This window comes from Musa acuminata, chromosome BXJ3-6 (assembly GCF_036884655.1).
Source record: "Musa acuminata AAA Group cultivar baxijiao chromosome BXJ3-6, Cavendish_Baxijiao_AAA, whole genome shotgun sequence".
NCBI classification, from domain to species: domain Eukaryota; kingdom Viridiplantae; phylum Streptophyta; class Magnoliopsida; order Zingiberales; family Musaceae; genus Musa; species Musa acuminata.
The window spans coordinates 14239758-14256937 of record NC_088354.1 but is presented as its reverse complement, the minus strand read 5'-3'; the positions used below and the strand labels follow the sequence as shown (position 1 = coordinate 14256937).

The following is a 17180-nucleotide window of genomic DNA, read 5'->3' as shown; positions in this document are numbered from 1 at the left end:
CATGAAGGTGTATATATATGCTTTCTCATTACTGTTAACAATATTCATAATTTGGTTGTACGAAGGAATTTAAATATGATAACTCTGTCAAGATTGGCAGCTAAATTTCTAGATAGAATGCAATCTAAATATGGCTGATTATTAGATTTCTGTAGTGATCCAATGCCAACTATTAGAAGGCAAATAAACTTTTCTATAGTTCATTATGACATATTCCAATTACATTTGTCTTCGAGTTCTTTGTTGAATTGGTATCTGCTTTTATCAGTTATGTGCAGACTCTGACTGGGAAACATTTCATTCTTTACCACGTACTTAAGCTGCAGAATTCAGCACCATCAGAAAGGGATGCAGTGCTTAATACTGTAGAACATGCCAAGTGTTGTTCATGGGACTGAAACGGGCACATCATTCATGTTCATTCCTAATTAATCATATCATGTTTGTAATCATTCCTAATTGCTGTAGTGGCATTTGCAGTTTAATTTGATTTCAGCAGACTTTGTTCTTAGGAAAGAATGATTGATGTTTTCATCATCACTGCACATGTATCTTGATCATACTTATTTTGACACATATTCACATCTATATTATCTTTATTTTGACACATCGGATTGACGATCAAAATTGATGATATCAAATAACTCTAATATCAGAATATGTAATAATCAAAATTAATTATATCATGTTGGCTTTGATTTCATGTTGCAGTGAAGAAACATAATACAAGAATCAGTTTAGTATGTTCAGACTTCAGAGTGCATTCTTCTGCATCTTAAAGACCAGTAACATACATGTACATATGTCCATCTTTTTTACAGATAAATATCCATTAATTTGGTTCATTATTGATAATAGTTCAATCAAATCTCCAGCTACTAAGATCATAGTCAAAATCCCAATCCTTTCATGAGTGTTGGATGAACACAGATCCTACTTTCTGGAGAACACAGCCCACAGTATTGGATCTACCACCTGTGTCCCTTTTTCCTCCTCAAGGAACATTTTGCATGGATGAGCAGTACGAAAACATGAAGCAGAGGTACATATTACAGCCACCACCAAAAGAAAAAGCCACAGAAGTTGCCGAGATGGGAAGAAATGTACAAGAAAATAGTTTGCCCCACCACATGGCCGGCACACCGCCCATCGTCTGACTTTGGATTCCCAAAGAAAGCAGAAAAGGTTCGCTGGTGATTGCTGAATGAACGCATCAGCTTTGTAAAACCTTTCTTATTTACAAACCACAGCATTGATGAATCTCTGATATGATCCTTAAGATGTGAGTCGATTTGGTTCTCTTCACAGTGAAGGTGACAGCCGGAGAAAATGACACGTGGACTATCGAGTGTAATTTCCATGTCAAATAATCTTTTTTATTTGGAACATAAACAGAGTGCAGTTCTGTTGATGGTACATTTGTACGTCACGTGCAATGCATGTGCAATATCGAGTGTACGTCACGTCGAACGTATCTCACAGTCTGTATCTGCGGCCTTAATCCAAGGTCGGGTTTCACATCAGTCTTCCCCATGTCCGACGACCCAAAACTCTACCGTCCGTTCCAACTCCGCCCCGATTAGTTGCGCAATTACGCAGCAGGTGGGACCGACGTCACGTGTCGCCGGACACGCCCTTCGGATTCGTACTCCTTGAGATCCAACGACTTGTACCGCATTCATATTCCTATGCGCTCTGCTTCTCGTTACGTCGACGGCTGAGATGAGATTCCTCTGACGAAAGGAACGGTCGATCTTAAGGTCCGCATATATATTTATTTGCTTATAAATAAATAAAAAAGAAAAAAGGGAAAAATGCTGTTTTTTCTGCCCCTTTTTTGCTCTCCTCTTCTAAGCATCGCCTCCCGCTTTCCCTTCTTCCTCCTCTTCTTCTTCTTCTTCGTCGTCGTCGGCGTCGTCGAGAATTCTACTGCCGAGATCGATCTCTTCGGGTTTCGTTCGGATCTCGAAGGCACGAGAGGATCCTTGAAGGCTCCGTTCCGGCGGCGGCGCGGCGCGGCGGTGACAGCGATGGAGTCGATTCTGGCGCGGGCGCTGGAGTACACCCTCAAGTACTGGCTCAAGTCCTTCTCTCGCGACCAGTTCAAGCTCCAAGGCCACACTGCTCAGCTCTCTAACCTTGGTTTGGATCCCTCGTCTCCTCCTCGAGAACTGGATCTTGAATAATCCTTAATTTAATTCCTCCTTGTTGATTGGGTTTCTTTGAATGGGATTTGATTGTTTAAGATATAAATGGGGATGCCCTGCACGCGAGCGTTGGGTTTCCGCCGGCGCTAGATGTGACCACTGCTAGAGTCGGCAAGCTTGAGATCACGGTGATCAAGATGGGGCCTTTACGATTTATATGTTTGGAATTGAGAGGTGAATTGTTGACTGGAATATTTGATTTATTGCTGAATTGTGGTTGTTGGATTTTTTTTTTTGGGTCCAGCTACCGTCTGTTTCAAATGTGCAATATGAGCCGATTCTGGTCCAGATCGACAGGCTCGATCTAGTTCTTGAAGAGAATGTGGACGCCGATAACTCAAAGAACCCAAAAAGGTGATATTTGGTTGTTTTAAGGCTTGAATTCTTGATCGATATGTTCAATCTTGGTCGAAATTTTCATGTTCCTCGTGTTTCTTGAAGTGCTCCAGCCTCAACTAGCTCATCCAAAGGCAGTGGATACGGATTTGCAGATAAGGTAAAGGCTCTAATTTGTTGGTTTCGTTTTTCTGGGTTATACTTTGGTTCTAGCATTATTTTGTTTGGTGATATTATGATCTGAGCTACCTGGTGTTGGTGATTGGTGATTGGTGGTTTGGTTTAAAGCTTAATGGAAGAATATTATGAAGGAAATTTTATGAGGTTTTCATGCCAAGATGGAATCTGGTCATTGTTCCTATTTGTTTGTGAACATGTGTCATCTCTTACTCTTGCCCTAGGGGAGCCTTTGGCCACACACAAGAAAGAACAAGGGAGAGAAGAAACATAAGAACAAGAAGTGGGAGAAATTAAAATATAAATTAATGAAGACAAATTGGCCTCCCTTTGTAGGAAGTGATTCTAAGTAAAATATATATTAATTTTGGCTGAAGGAAGGGATTCTAAGTAATTCTAGATAAGTATATGAAATTTGAAAAGAATCATGCACAATTGAGTTTCTTGCTTTCTGAGCTTCCCAATTGGGGGTCATATTTCTGAATTAAAATCAGCATATATTACATGGTTAGATTGATTTCTTGCCTTTTCGAGTTTGGTCAAATTGTTTCAGGATCCAGTATTTTTGACTCCCATGACAAGGAGGCTTTAACATTCCTAGCATACATAGATATCTGGAAGTGTAAGGAATTTGGTATGACTTGGTTGTAAAATCCGACATTGATGGTTTGGATCAAGGTATGTAATTTTGAATAATACCGTCCGGTACGTACCGGTTCGTCAGTTTACCGGTACACAGACCATCCCTTACTAGACGGAACCAAAAAAAAAAAAAAAAAAAAAAAAAAAAAATATATATATATATATATATATATATATATATATATATATACATATATACCGAGCGGTATACCGCTCGGTATACAGTTTTGTACCATACCGAGCAAACATCGAAACTCCGGAACGGTACGAAATTGCATACCTTGATTTGGATCACTATATATGAAATAAGGGACATGTTAAAGCAACTAGTGAGTGTCATTATGGAGTTCTACAATAAGTAGAATGATGATAGATAGGGAAGATCTCATAGGTGAAACCTGAGCACGTTAATATACAAGTCATAGGAGGACTTTTGATGTTCTAGCTATTCTAAATTTCTCTCTTTCATCTGCTTAGTCCTTACTGTGAGTCAGACTCAAAATGTTACGTTAAGGTTTTGGGAGAAACAATGAACGAGAATTTTTGCTCCAAATAGAGTTTACATGTGTCATCTACAACTATAAATATGACACTATAGACAAAGGTATGAATAGCATACTAAGCTCTCTCTCTCTCTCTCTCTCTCTCTCTCTCTCTCTCTCTCTCTCAAGTTGTAAGTCGTGAAAGCAGGATTGAATCCAGGATGTTGTAGTTAACAGTTGAAGTTCTACCATCTAAGTAATTGACATCTTAAAAAATACAAGTAGGTGAATATAATTTGGTGAAAGCACACTTAGTAATACCATACTGAGTTACTAGCAGTTATCAGGGTGGGTTTTAGACAACTGCATGGAAAAGCAATAAACTATAATGAGAGGAAAACCAAATATCAGAGTCCTACAAGTTTATAGCCTCCTCATATAAATCTAGATTTAAATATAGGCCCACTGTTACTCTTGTTCTAAGGTTCAATATGGTATTTTTATTTGGATGAATTTTTCCTTCTCCAAAGAAGACACTATTATGTTCTATCAAGTAAAGTCCTATTTCCCCCTTGAGAGTTAATGAAATCATGTAAATACATTGTAAATGAATAATATGAATGTCCGATGAAAATGCTTATTGCTATATGCTCCAATAAGTTTGAATTTGAATTTAAACTGCAGACATGGCTACCTAAACTTGCAAGACATGGTAAATTTGAAGGCATAAATTTTCAATACTTGCACAAATCTTTATTGATATATAAAATATATTGTTTTTTGACCTGATCGAAGTTAATCACTATACTATATACTTTATGTTTAAAAAAATTTAAGAAGCATGTGTTTTATGTGAAGCACAATTTTGCATACCTCCCGAACTAATTCGTGTCAATCGATATTTACTAGTTTGACCAAGTATTGGTGTCCAAACATATGGCTTATATTATGCCATCATCAGCTTGTTTGGTTTCCTCATACACAATAATCGATCATTTATTTATCTGCACCTTCTTGAAAAGATGCTTGAACCCTGGATAACTTAATGATGCAAGTAGGCAAGCTTCCATGTGCATCTCATGTAATTGACTGTCACATATTAGAAGGGTTTAAGATTTGGTCGGAAGCCAGATTTAATACAATACTTATTTTAGTGGAGACTTTCATGAGATGGTACATATATTTTTAGGAGATGCACTATAAACACCATTTAAAAAGAATATACATATATATATATATATATATATATATATATATATATATATATATATATATATATATATATATATACATATATATATAACTTCTTGAAAATATCTTATTTAGGTTGAACTATTTTTTTCTGTTTTCTAGAATTATTAATATCAATAGGCAAGTAACTGAAACCAGTTAAATGCTTCATAATTATTTCTTAAGCAATTGGTATGATGGACTATTTGTATATACACACACACATATATATGATGGACTATCTCTTGGCAAACAACTTTGTGCATATTCAAAATAGCTAGTTGCCATATTTTTGCTCATCTTGCCTGTGGGCTAGTAATTCCAAATAGAATAACTTCTATTGCATAATTAATATCTCGTAACAAATCTAGCATCATGAGGAGAGACTCTTATGTCATCCTTGCTTGTAAAGAATTTATATTTCTTAACTGTTGAAAGATATTCTAATAATGTAAAAGCTATGAGACATTAACTATACGGTGAGCCATTCATTTCTGAGGATCTTTATCTTGTTTACCATGGGCTTTAACAAAGGATGTACTGGATCATCTCAGGATGAGACTAGGCCATTAGCTTGCCTTCATGGCATTCATTTAACTTACATTGATGGACGATTATCGATCTTTGACTAGATGTAATTCTTAATTTGTGTCTTAGATTGCAGATGGAATGACTCTGGAAGTAGGTACTGTTAATCTTATGATTGAGACACGTGGTGGCACTAGGCAGCAGGGAGGTGCAATTTGGTAATTTCTTGGTCTCTCTCATTGTTCGAAGTGTATATGTTGCAAATTTGCATTTATATTGCCACCTTTAGACTTTTCACGTGGAAGAACAGTTTTCAGGATTAATTCATGTCAGTACTTCGTGATATTTGCAGTGATAATAATCATCTAAATCAATTGACATAAAAAAGAAGAAGCTATATTGTCACTACATAGGGTTGGCTACGTGAATCTTTTCCCACTGTTGTGCTTAATTTAGTTTAAGGAGTATCAAAATTCTTCCTTGTTTAGCTTTGGTCTAAACTTTGCATGCAATGATTTCTGCTTCAGTTCTGTTTGTTTACCTGTTCTTTTTCTATGGTTTCCCACTGTCTTAACAAGTCAGAATAACTTGCTTTTTGATAGTGATTGTATAACTAGGTTCTTCATTATAAAGTTTTCAGCCTGCTGGCACTTGATTACCATAGCAATAGATTTTGTGGTTGTGGTCAAGGCCACAGTGATTGATAATTGAAATAGACTATAAGTCTTGACAACAAGAGGTTTTCTGATCATGTTATGGAGGAAATGTAAAACTATTGGTAAAATAAAAGACATATAGAAAGTTAAAGGAAAAATAAAAGGTATATACCATGGTTCGCCTTATCGGTCTGTACTGGTATACCGACCAGTTGTTGGCACAGTACGTACTGAACCATACTAAGTGTACTAACACATGGTACGATGGGGCATATCGATGTACTGCCTCTACCGATTCCTTTTCGAACCGGTATGTACTACCCATACCGAGCATTATGTCTCGGTACGGCAAACTTTGGTATATACTAAATGGAAAGAGAAAACTAAGGAATAGTCAAGTTGAGGGGGGAAGGAGAGAGAACCAGAACACCTAGGTGGTAACTCCTTGAAAGGTATAGGCAAAAGGCTTATTTGCATATGTGCAAGCATATGAAAGAAATACCATAAAACTAATATAAATTCATAGACATGTAAAATTAAGTAGTTTTTCAATGATTCATGAATTATACAAAAATCATATGCACTTAATTTTGTTTCATATTGGGTATCATTGTTTATTGAATATTCAAATAAAGAGCAGATAAAGTAGGTATCATTGTTTCATATTGGATATCCTAATTATAATTGTTAGACTTAATTTTCACTCTATCGTGTCATTACAAGTGTTGCATACTTCCTAAAATACTAATGTAACCATAATAAGAAAACAAATTATGTTATAGCAATTAAGATATAGTGGTGTGCATCAGGGCTGAAAAAACAAGCATAACATAGAAGATTTACCAAAACAACATATTCACTGAATCATTGTTGTTATGGTTCATTGCACAAGTGTGTAAAGCAATTGTTTTTGCTTGTATCTTGTTATTAAAAATATACTTGCACCTTGTGTTACTAAGAATCAGAGTTTTTTTATATGTTTTAGTTTATTATTATTCTTTATAATTAATTATTTGTAACAAACTACATCTTAAAAGAAAAAGTGGGCCTTAAGGTCTTAAGCTTCCTAGGGTCCATCTAGGGTTGGGACACAAAAAAAAAATCCCACACCTATAGGTTGTGGGGGTAGCTAAATGACCTAGGTTCATTGCTTAGGCAGCCAATGTTAATTATGAAACCATCAGAAAGAATCCATCTGACTTGTAAGGATTGTCTTTCATTAAGCAAACTCCTCATTTGATGTTCATTATTAAGTATTGTAAGACAATCCTATCAATCATGTTTATGAAATTTTGATTTCTACATTCAGCTCTTACAAGGATTCCTTAAGGACCTTCCTACACAGAAATAAAAGGATGCATATCAGCCCACTCTGTTCAAGATTAGGATCAATCCCCTTAATTGACCCGAAAAAATCCTTGAAATCATTTTATGGTCACCAAGACTTCAAAACAGAAATCATAGGCTCGTCATAAATAAAGATAAACATGAACTTTGGAGTTTCGTCTAGATCCTCAAACCTTAGTCCTTTCTGAAGATAGAGCCACATAAGGATATTTTCATATATATACAATTTCAGTGTGTAAATGTTCACATGAAATGGGCAATGTGAAGATTGTTTGTAATGACCACTATATTTCATCAAAGCATGATACATAACCTGAGCAAGCATAGTGAAATGTTGGACTACCAATGCGTTTGTAGTTATGGGAGGAAATAAGTGACTAGTTAATGACCATTCTTGTAGTGTAGTTTCTCATATTTGTATTTCCTGTGCTTCCAGTACTCTAGTAATTTATCAAGGATGTTTGCATTTCGGCATCCTCAAGCTTTACATTTTCTGATCAGTTTCATATAAGAATTAATGGTTCTTCGTCAAGCTAATGCTACTTATTCCTCGCAAAATTTATCCGACTCTATGCATTGGTTCTTGTGCAAAACTAATTTATGATTTCTGTCTCTCTGATTAGGTCATCTCCATTAGCATCTATTACCATCCGCAACCTTTTGCTATATACAACAAACGAAAGCTGGCAGGTATTAACTCTAGAATGATGTAGCATCCATTTATTCTAAGGTTGCATGACTAAATTCCATTTCATTCATTTCCTGGTAACAGGTAGTCAATCTCAAGGAAGCGCGGGATTTTTCCAATAACAAGAAATTCATATATGTTTTCAAGGTTTTCATTATTGCTGATATAGACAACTTGTTCCACAGTTTGTTATGTTTGTTATATTTGCAAGTCAGAAAATTTTTTCCTGTTTTGCACTGAAATCATAATTTCTTATGTACTGCAGAAGTTGGAATGGGAATCACTTTCGGTGGACCTTTTACCACATCCAGATATGTTCATGGATGCACGTATGGCGTCTTCTAGCAACCAAGGGAATAAGCGAGATGCTGATGGCGCAAAGCGATTGTTTTTTGGCGGTGAAAGGTTCCTAGAAGGAATTTCTGGAGAGGCTCATGTAATGCAATATCATTTTCTAGATATAAAATTAAATTATTTGGACCACAATGGCACTCTTAAGTTATTGATTATTCATTATACTTCAGATCACAGTGCAGAGGACAGAACATAATAGTCCACTAGGGCTTGAGGTTCAGTTGCATATTCCTGAAGCTGTTTGTCCTGCTTTAAGTGAACCAGGTGATGAATGATCATTATCTAGCTCAATTATAATTTAATTTGTGCTTATTTTGTTGACATATTTATGTTTGAGCAGGCCTACGAGCTCTTCTCCGTTTTATGACTGGTTTCTATGTTTGCTTAAATAGGGGAGATGTGGATCCAAAGGCTCAACAGGTTTCTACTAATTTTATGATTTTCTTATTATTATAGTCTGAAATTTTGTTGAAATACAGTTAGACATTTGGAATATAATAAGGAGCCTCAAACCTCAATCTCATTTGGGCAGCGTTGTACTGAAGCAGCAGGATGTTCACTGGTTTCTATTATCATCGATCATATCTTTCTCTGTATTAAAGATGCTGGTGAGGGTCACTGAAGAATCTGTAAGAATGTTATCCATTCTGCTATCATGAATCTGAGACACACAATTGTCTTGTTTTTCAGACTTCCAACTTGAACTTTTGATGCAGTCACTCTTTTTCTCAAGGGTAAAAACTTCTTCATTTTCAGTTTTTGTGGTTAATCTTGAATAATTTCTTGTTCAAATCTTATTTCTTAGAATAATAGTCCACTTTGCTTTAGGACAAAATTTGTGTGGCTATTATAGATGCTATCTTCCAGTTCTCTTGCTTTTATGTCGTGTGCAACATGGATGTAGGAAAAAGAAGAATGTCATGATTTTATGAATTCTATGAGGATTTGCTGATTCCTGTGTTTATAAGTCTGTTTCTAAAGCATGCTAATACCTCTGTGTTCCTGATTTGTGATGTTTGTTGAACTCATCTGGAGCTATGTTGTCTAATAGGCTAGTCTATCTGATGGAGAAACTACAAAAACCTTGTCTCGCATTATGCTCGGTGGACTATTTCTGAGGTAATTCCAGTGCTTCTGTTTCCAAAAAATTCTCACACATTCAATATCAGAAATCTATTTTTTCCCTTTACATTTTAAAATGATCTTTCAAACAAATCCATAGTTGGTCATGCTTAGGAAGTTGTGGATCAGTGGACCATATTCATTATTGAAAAATTGGCACATCTGGCAAATGATGTGTGTGCGTGAGAGTGAGGGAGAGAGATGTTCTGAGACATGCCATGATTAAGTAAATATAGGTGAAAACTGCAATGTGTTTTGATGTCTTGTGTTAATGTTCTTGAAGTGGAAGCTTGGTACTAGATGTAAAATGTTGAGTTCTCTTGTAGGGAGATACTGTTGCAATTCTAAATTTTGTTTGAGTTTCACTTTATAAGTTAGACTAACAAAGGTGAAATGCGGTATTATTTTCGAGTGTTAGGCAACTGATGAGAAAGATAGAGGGTGATTAAAGTGAAATTGGGTCCCTTGAAAGAGAGATTATAATGGATTCATCTTTTCATCTAAGGGACTTATTTTGCCTTGACTGGTAGCTGAGCACTAATTTTTAATTTTCATGGCAAATGTTTCAAGATTGTTAGTTTGCATGTTGTGTATCAGTATATTGCTGATATTTTCTACTCATTACTAACTTTTCACTCAGTGAACGATTTCGACAAGTAAAAGGACTGACTAGAAGAAGATCATGAGAGTTGAAGCAGTTGGATGCTAAATGTTCTAATTAAAAAGAAAATTTGTCCAAAATGATAGAAACTCCGAAAAGATGCCACTGGCTTCACGAACTATTAAAGTTTGTGAGAGAACTCAGTCTCTGTATTTAGAGTTGTCATTAAGATTCCGAGAAGCTGAAAGGATAAATGGTGGTAGTGGCTTGGGATTCTTGTGCCTTCCTACTCTGTTATTAGATTTTCTCATATTTACGGGAAACGACAGGTATATGCTTTTAGACAATGTATGCAGGACGTGATAGCATGTGATTTTTTTTCTGTAACAAGCAAATAAAGCAGACTTCAGTTTTTCTAAATCTGCTTTTAGACCAAGCAATAATGGAATGGTATCCTTTTACTCTTCAGTGTATAGCTTCTAAATAGCTGGTTTCTGTTAAATAACATTTTCTCTAGGTGCATCATGGAAATTCATAATAAGAGCACATGCCGAAGAGTGCTCTCTCTCGAACATATGTTGGCTCTATGTGTCATTGCTACTACCATAAGTTCGAGCCAATCATCTCCATGACGTTCATGTACTTGGGATTAATTGAGCAGTTGCCACAGTTTGATACTTAAACAATCTGTTTTATTGGTTTGCTCTGGAGTTTACAAGTTTGCATAGAAGCAAATGCTAATATTAATCTTTTGCATTCTTTTGTACAATACATCATTGCTTGTGTTTGTGGGAAAGGATTGCTGTGCTAGTTGGTGTTGATAGTGTCAACACACAGACACTCCAACTTTTGGCATGTCTCGGTTGGCACAGGGGGTGTTTATCAGCATGGCATGGTAGCTACCATGGTAAAAGGTTATTAGCATTTAGCACAACCTCATGCCATGAAAAGATTCTTGTTGGTAAGATTCTGCCTATTGACATTATATCTGGCCTTTGGAGTATTAGTCATCACTGTTACGATAAAGCAATCCTCGTGTTTTCTAAATATTGGTTGGCATAGCCAAATTACTATTATGGCCTTCAACACTGAACTTCTACTGCTACTCCAGCACCCAGTCATGATTTTGAGCACCACTTGAATATGCCGGAGTCCAAGACTTTGATAATGGAACTCCTAAGCATAGCCTACTGCTCTATTCAGGAAAAGGAATATGAAAGAAAAAAAAGAAATCTATGGTATAGACTTCTGATTCTTTAGTTAAAGAAAGAGAGAAAATCCATGTGTAGATTTCTGATTCTCTGGTTTGCAATGCCATGGCTTTATCTGATGCCTGAGATAACTGTTAAGATTGTTCAAGTGTTTTGTCATCATTCATTTCTTAACTTTCCCTTTTGAGTTGAAAAACTTATATTGCCAGAAATAGAATACTGAGTAGTGGTAAACTATAAGACATACTAGAGCAATTCTACCTGCATATTTTACACTTTAGCATCCATGCTAATTTAGTAATAATTTCAGTGGAACATTGAATTTCATGATGGTACTTCTCTTTGTTTTTTCAACATATGGATCCTTTTTATATCATTACCAGATGTCATTAGTAATTTGCTTATTTCTTTTTAATTCTATGATACTGGGTTAGGTGTTGGAGTTTCAAAGTATTAATCAAATTGCTTGTTGATTTAAGGCATGATGAAAAATATGGGACAACTGTTGAAAGTTGCAACTGATATCTTATATAGATCTTGTCAAACTTTGTTTTTCTTTTTTGCCATTTCTAGTGCTATACTATTGAGTTAAACATGCAAACTGTTTTCTCATTTGCAGGGACACCTTTTCACACCCTCCATGCACATTAATACAGCCGTCTCTGAGGGCTACACCAGAGGAACTTCTACATGTCCCAGCATTTGGTTGTTACCTGAATTCATTGTTACATTTTACCATCATATTTATTCAACTATCTTTTGTCAAACTAGGGTTGCATTGACTTTTACTTGAAACTGATTATTTTCATCATATTTTGAGCAGGTCAGAACTTCTGCCCTCCAATTTATCCTTTAGAAGATCAGCACATGAACTTCAGTATTGGCATTCCTTTGATTTCTCTCCATTCTCTTCAAATCAATCCTTCACCTACCCCTCCAAAGTTTGCTTCACAGACGGTTATTGATTGTCAACCACTTATGGTACACTTACTGCCAACCATAAGGTTTCATGTTGTTGGCACTTGTTTTTATTTTGTACATTTAGTTAGTTAATTAAAATAGGATTTCTTTATTTTCAGATTACTCTTCAGGAAGAATCCTGTTTAAGGATTTCCTCTTTCTTAGCTGATGGAATCATGGTCAATCCTGGTGCTGTGCTGCCTGATTTTTCAGTGAACTCCTTTGAATTTAGCCTGAAAGAGTTTGACCTTGCTGTACCTTTAGAAGCTCAAAAAACTAGTAACTTGTCCGGAAATGGAAATTATGGTTCTCATGCATCCTTTTCTGGAGCAAGACTTCATGTTGAGGACCTGTATTTTGCTATATCACCATCAATAAAATGTACTTTGCTAAATCTGGAAGCAGATCCAGCTTGCTTTAGCCTCTGGGAATATCAACCAATTGATGCTAGTCAGAAGAAGTGGACTACTCGAGCTTCACATCTTAGTGTTTCACTGGAAACCTGCAATAGTTCAACAATACAGTTAAGTTCCACTGATTGGCATGCTGGTTTGTGGAGATGCGTTGAGCTCCATGAAGTATGTTTTGAGGCAGCTATGGCAACTGCAGATGGGGGCCCTTTGATAGAAGTACCTCCTCCAGAAGGTGTAGTCAGAATTGGAGTTTTCTGCCAGCATTATATATCAAACGCTTCAGTCGAGCAGTTATTCTTCGTTTTAGATCTGTATGCCTATTTTGGCGGTGTCAGTGAAAAAATAAGAAAAGCTAGCAAAGGTAACAAACAGAGGAGTGGTGATTATTTTGGTGATAAGATGATGAAAAAGATGCCCAGTGATACTGCAGTAAGCTTAACCATAAACAATCTCCGCCTTAAATTTTTGGAATCTTCATCTATCGATATTCATGGCATGCCTTTAGTTCAGTTTGATGGACAAGATCTGTTCCTAAAAGTTTCTCACCGGACTCTAGGTGGTGCTTTTGCAGTATCAACTAGCTTACTCTGGGAGACTGTTTCCATTTACTGTTTGGATGGAATGGATGCATTGTCTCAAGAGAATGGCATACAGACACCAAGTGAACATGACAGTCTAGCTAATGGCAATGGATATACCCAAATGAGAGCTGTTTTCTGGGTTGATAATCAAAACAAGCGTCAAAAGAAACCAGTTCCATTTCTTGACATGACCATGGTCCATGTGATGCCTTACGATCTACAAGATACAGAAAGTCATAGTCTGAATGCATCTTTTAAGGTCAATGGTGTACGTCTAGGTGGAGGAATGCATTATACTGAGTCGTTGCTGCATCGATTTGGTATACTTGGGCCAGATGGTGGCCCAGGAGAAGGACTCTTGAAAGGATTAAAGAATTTATCCTCAGGACCACTAGCAAAACTTTTCAAAACATCACCTCCTCCCATTGAAGCCACTAAGGAAGAAAGTAAGGCAATTATATTTAGAACGATACATTTTTACATATTCTCTATGATACCTAAAGAATTGTCATACAGTACAGGAACTAGCTTATCATGTTTAGGTGCAGCTTTTGATTGCATTCTGAAGTGCATCTTTGCTTGTACAATAGCACAGTAACTATTGGAACATCAGGGTAAATGCCTAACCATGGAATAGTGATGCTGATAAAGTGCTTATAAAGAATCCTGTTGTCTTCCAGAAAGAGATTAACATAGTGGCTTCTGACTTCTGAGCTTCTTAAAATATAGAGTTATAGTGCCTTTTAATTTGTTTTCTTTTTTTCTGGTAACTCTTGTAACTTGTTGCTCGTCTATACTGATATATGCCTCTGTTCATGGAAATAACAGAAGAAAGACACTAATGTGTATTGCTTGTATAATATTGTATATCTTATTATGTGGCCATGCAAAGATCTGGTTCAATATCTACTTACTGTTAAGGAGCATGCAACTAATTATTGTCCTGAGTAGTGCAGTCTCTAAATCCTGTATGTGAAATTAGGCAGTTATATTTTTTGTGCTTCTATCTTTTGTTTTTATATAGATTAGATAGGTGTTTTTTGGTAGATTGATGGTCATCATTTTCATATCAGATGAAACTTCCGAGGAAGAGGATCATGGCAGACTTTTGGAGATGCGGATGCCTGATGATGTTGATGTATGTATAGCATTCAACAATTGGTTATTTGCTCTAGAAGGAACACAGGAGATGGAAGAAGGATGGTTGCAGTGTGCAGGTGATAATCTAAGCAGAGAAGAAAGATGTTGGCATACAACCTTCCAAAGTTTCCATGTAAAAGCAAAGAGTAATTCTGAACCAAATTTTAGAAACAAGGTGAACTTGGGCACAAAACGTAAGTTTCCTGTGGAATTGATCATGGTAAGCATTTAGTGTATTTAAATTTTCTGCTGCCTTTCAAAATAGCACATATTTTCTATCTTTTTTATTGGTTGCAAATTTAAAGTTATTGTCCAGCATGTATGGTCAGTCAACCTAAAAATATCATTCAATTTTGGTAGATGAGTGGTAAACTGTGTGATATCAGCATCTGATAGCTGGTTGGACCAGTAGTATGGCAGGCTCATTCTACCAAGCAATTCTAGACTTTGATACTGAGTAAATTAGCAGGTAAACATAATCTGTGTTATTACGTATCGCAGAAACTTCAATATATGGAGGGCCTGTAGTCATATATTAGCATCTAAGTTGAATTACAACATATGCACTGATAACCCACAAGCGATCTGATCCTTTCCCATTAAAGGCATACATGCACCTGGAAATTTGTGCTAAAGATTTAGCATCCATCAGAATGAGCGAGTGGCTTAAAGATATGTTGGGATCTATATCACATATCACAGGTTGGCGTAATTCAAAGTGAATGTGCTTTCTAGACCTGCCAGTATACATTCTCCATGATCCCAATGGATCTTCAAAATCAGTAATATCCTTCTGATTAATCAATAAAAGATAAACTTAAGCTTGGGCCATCATCGTAGAAGACAACAATTTTCCTTTGATTTGTAAAAATGTGGTAAAATTTTCCCTTGTTGTTCACTTGTTATATTTGTTGATGTGTAGCTTGGGATAATTGCAGGTAGGTATAGAAGGTTTACAGGCATTGAAGCCACATCCAAAGGATGTTAACCAAGTAGAGAGAGATCTGACATTCGGCAACATCAATAATAATGGTGTAGATATTGAAGTCTGCTTAATTGTCCCTGAGGATGATAGTGATCTGGAGGCAAAGTGGAGTGTGGAGAATGTAAAGTTTTCAGTTAAACAACCGGTAAAAGAAATAGCACTTTTATTTTTTTTTTCTCTCTTGTTCCCTTTGTGTGGGGGTGGAAATTTAGATGTGCATAATGCTTTGTCATGCAGATCGAGGCAGTTGCTACAAAGGAGGAACTGGAGCACCTTGCTTTTCTTTGCAGGTCTGAAGTCGATTCGGTTGGTAGAATCGCTGCAGGAATGTTGCGTTTGCTTAGGCTTGATAAGTCACTCGGCCAGGGTGCTATAGATCAGCTCTCAAACCTAGGTACGCAATTTTTTTTTTGGAAAATGTGCTTCCCATATGTTTCTCTTAGTTAAGAATGATTGAGCTGGGTCTTTAAATGGGCGAAATAATAGTTTACACATGTTAAGATTCCGACATGAATAAGAGAAAGCTTGTAACCGAACCTTAATTTTGATATCCTACTGATATCCAGGCTTGATTAAACAAGAAAATAAATCTTCACAGTTATGACTAGTTTGTAACCGTATCTTGAAACTGGTAAATTGTCTTGTGATCATTTTCTTGTGAAGTCACCGATCCACAATCTGTTTTATAGTGTGAAAACCCCATGAAAAATTTACCTCCTCTTTCGACCTCTTCATTTTCATGTTTATCATACCGTGACTTGCTTGCAGGAAGTGGGAGCATAGACAAAGTTCTGACACCAGAAAAACTGAGTAGGCGAAGTAGTTTTGCCAGTGTCAGCTTCACCCCCAGGGCTCCGACTTCAAATGCAATACTAGAGAGCCCAAATGAAAGCGTGGAATCGACCATTACCATGTTAGAAGTAGAAATTTTGGATTTGCAGTCCAAGTGCTCTTCGCTTATTTCAGAGTTAGGTAGCTCAGACGGCTCCGAACATGTTTCAGATGTAAAATACTTCACAGAGAAGCTCGAGAACATGCAAACTCTGTTGACCAGGTTGCGGACTCTTGTTTAATTCTGTTGCCAGGTGGACTTTTTGTTCTGGTCAGGAAAAAAATTCTGACCACTATTGTATTCACTTAATTCTTTTTGTACATAAAAGTGGGAATGTTGTTCTACATACTGGCTTGAAATAAGCAACAGGTCAACTGCCGCCATAGATATATATAGGGATTTTGTTATTCCCCATGGTTTGATGAACATCGTTCTTATGAGTTGACGGAAAATAGTAATTGGGTCTAGTTATGCATTGCTGGATTGTGGAAAGAATGCTATGGTTTGTCTTCTACTCTGTCATCAGAATTGCTCCAACTCATAATTCAGTTCTTGTGAACAATGTTCATCTATCAAGTGTGCAAGATTCTTTTGGTCGTTGCAAATGATGTGGTGAGAACAGGGTTCAACAATTAACATCTTTACTAACTAAACTAATTGATATCTTCTTAAGGAGGAAACTAATAGG

At 36.4% G+C, this 17180-nt stretch overlaps 1 protein-coding gene across 4 annotated transcripts; it reads left to right on the top strand.

Moving 5' to 3' along the window:
* Window positions 1-1799: 1799 nt before the first annotated feature.
* On the top strand, window positions 1800-16967 carry LOC135584379 (uncharacterized). 4 transcript variants are annotated; one of them, XR_010497552.1, is made up of 20 exons: window positions 1800-2142; window positions 2247-2335; window positions 2452-2561; window positions 2649-2703; window positions 5732-5820; window positions 8229-8295; window positions 8378-8440; window positions 8559-8729; window positions 8818-8911; window positions 8988-9067; window positions 9180-9255; window positions 9338-9381; window positions 9699-9766; window positions 12201-12286; window positions 12405-12562; window positions 12661-13981; window positions 14609-14869; window positions 15614-15805; window positions 15898-16054; window positions 16429-16967. XR_010497552.1 is itself a non-coding variant. In XM_065156039.1 (20 exons), exons 1-20 carry the CDS (start codon window positions 1815-1817, stop codon window positions 16731-16733), a joined length of 3840 nt encoding a protein of 1279 aa, XP_065012111.1. In that variant the 5' UTR covers window positions 1800-1814; the 3' UTR covers window positions 16734-16967. The 4 variants fall into 4 exon arrangements, 2 of the variants coding, with proteins under 2 accessions (XP_065012111.1, XP_065012112.1); XM_065156039.1 differs by having other exon boundaries at window positions 14609-14895; XR_010497551.1 differs by lacking the exons at window positions 15898-16054; window positions 16429-16967 and adding an exon at window positions 15036-15144 and having other exon boundaries at window positions 14609-14895; window positions 15614-15751.
* The last annotated feature ends 213 nt before the right edge of the window (window positions 16968-17180 follow it).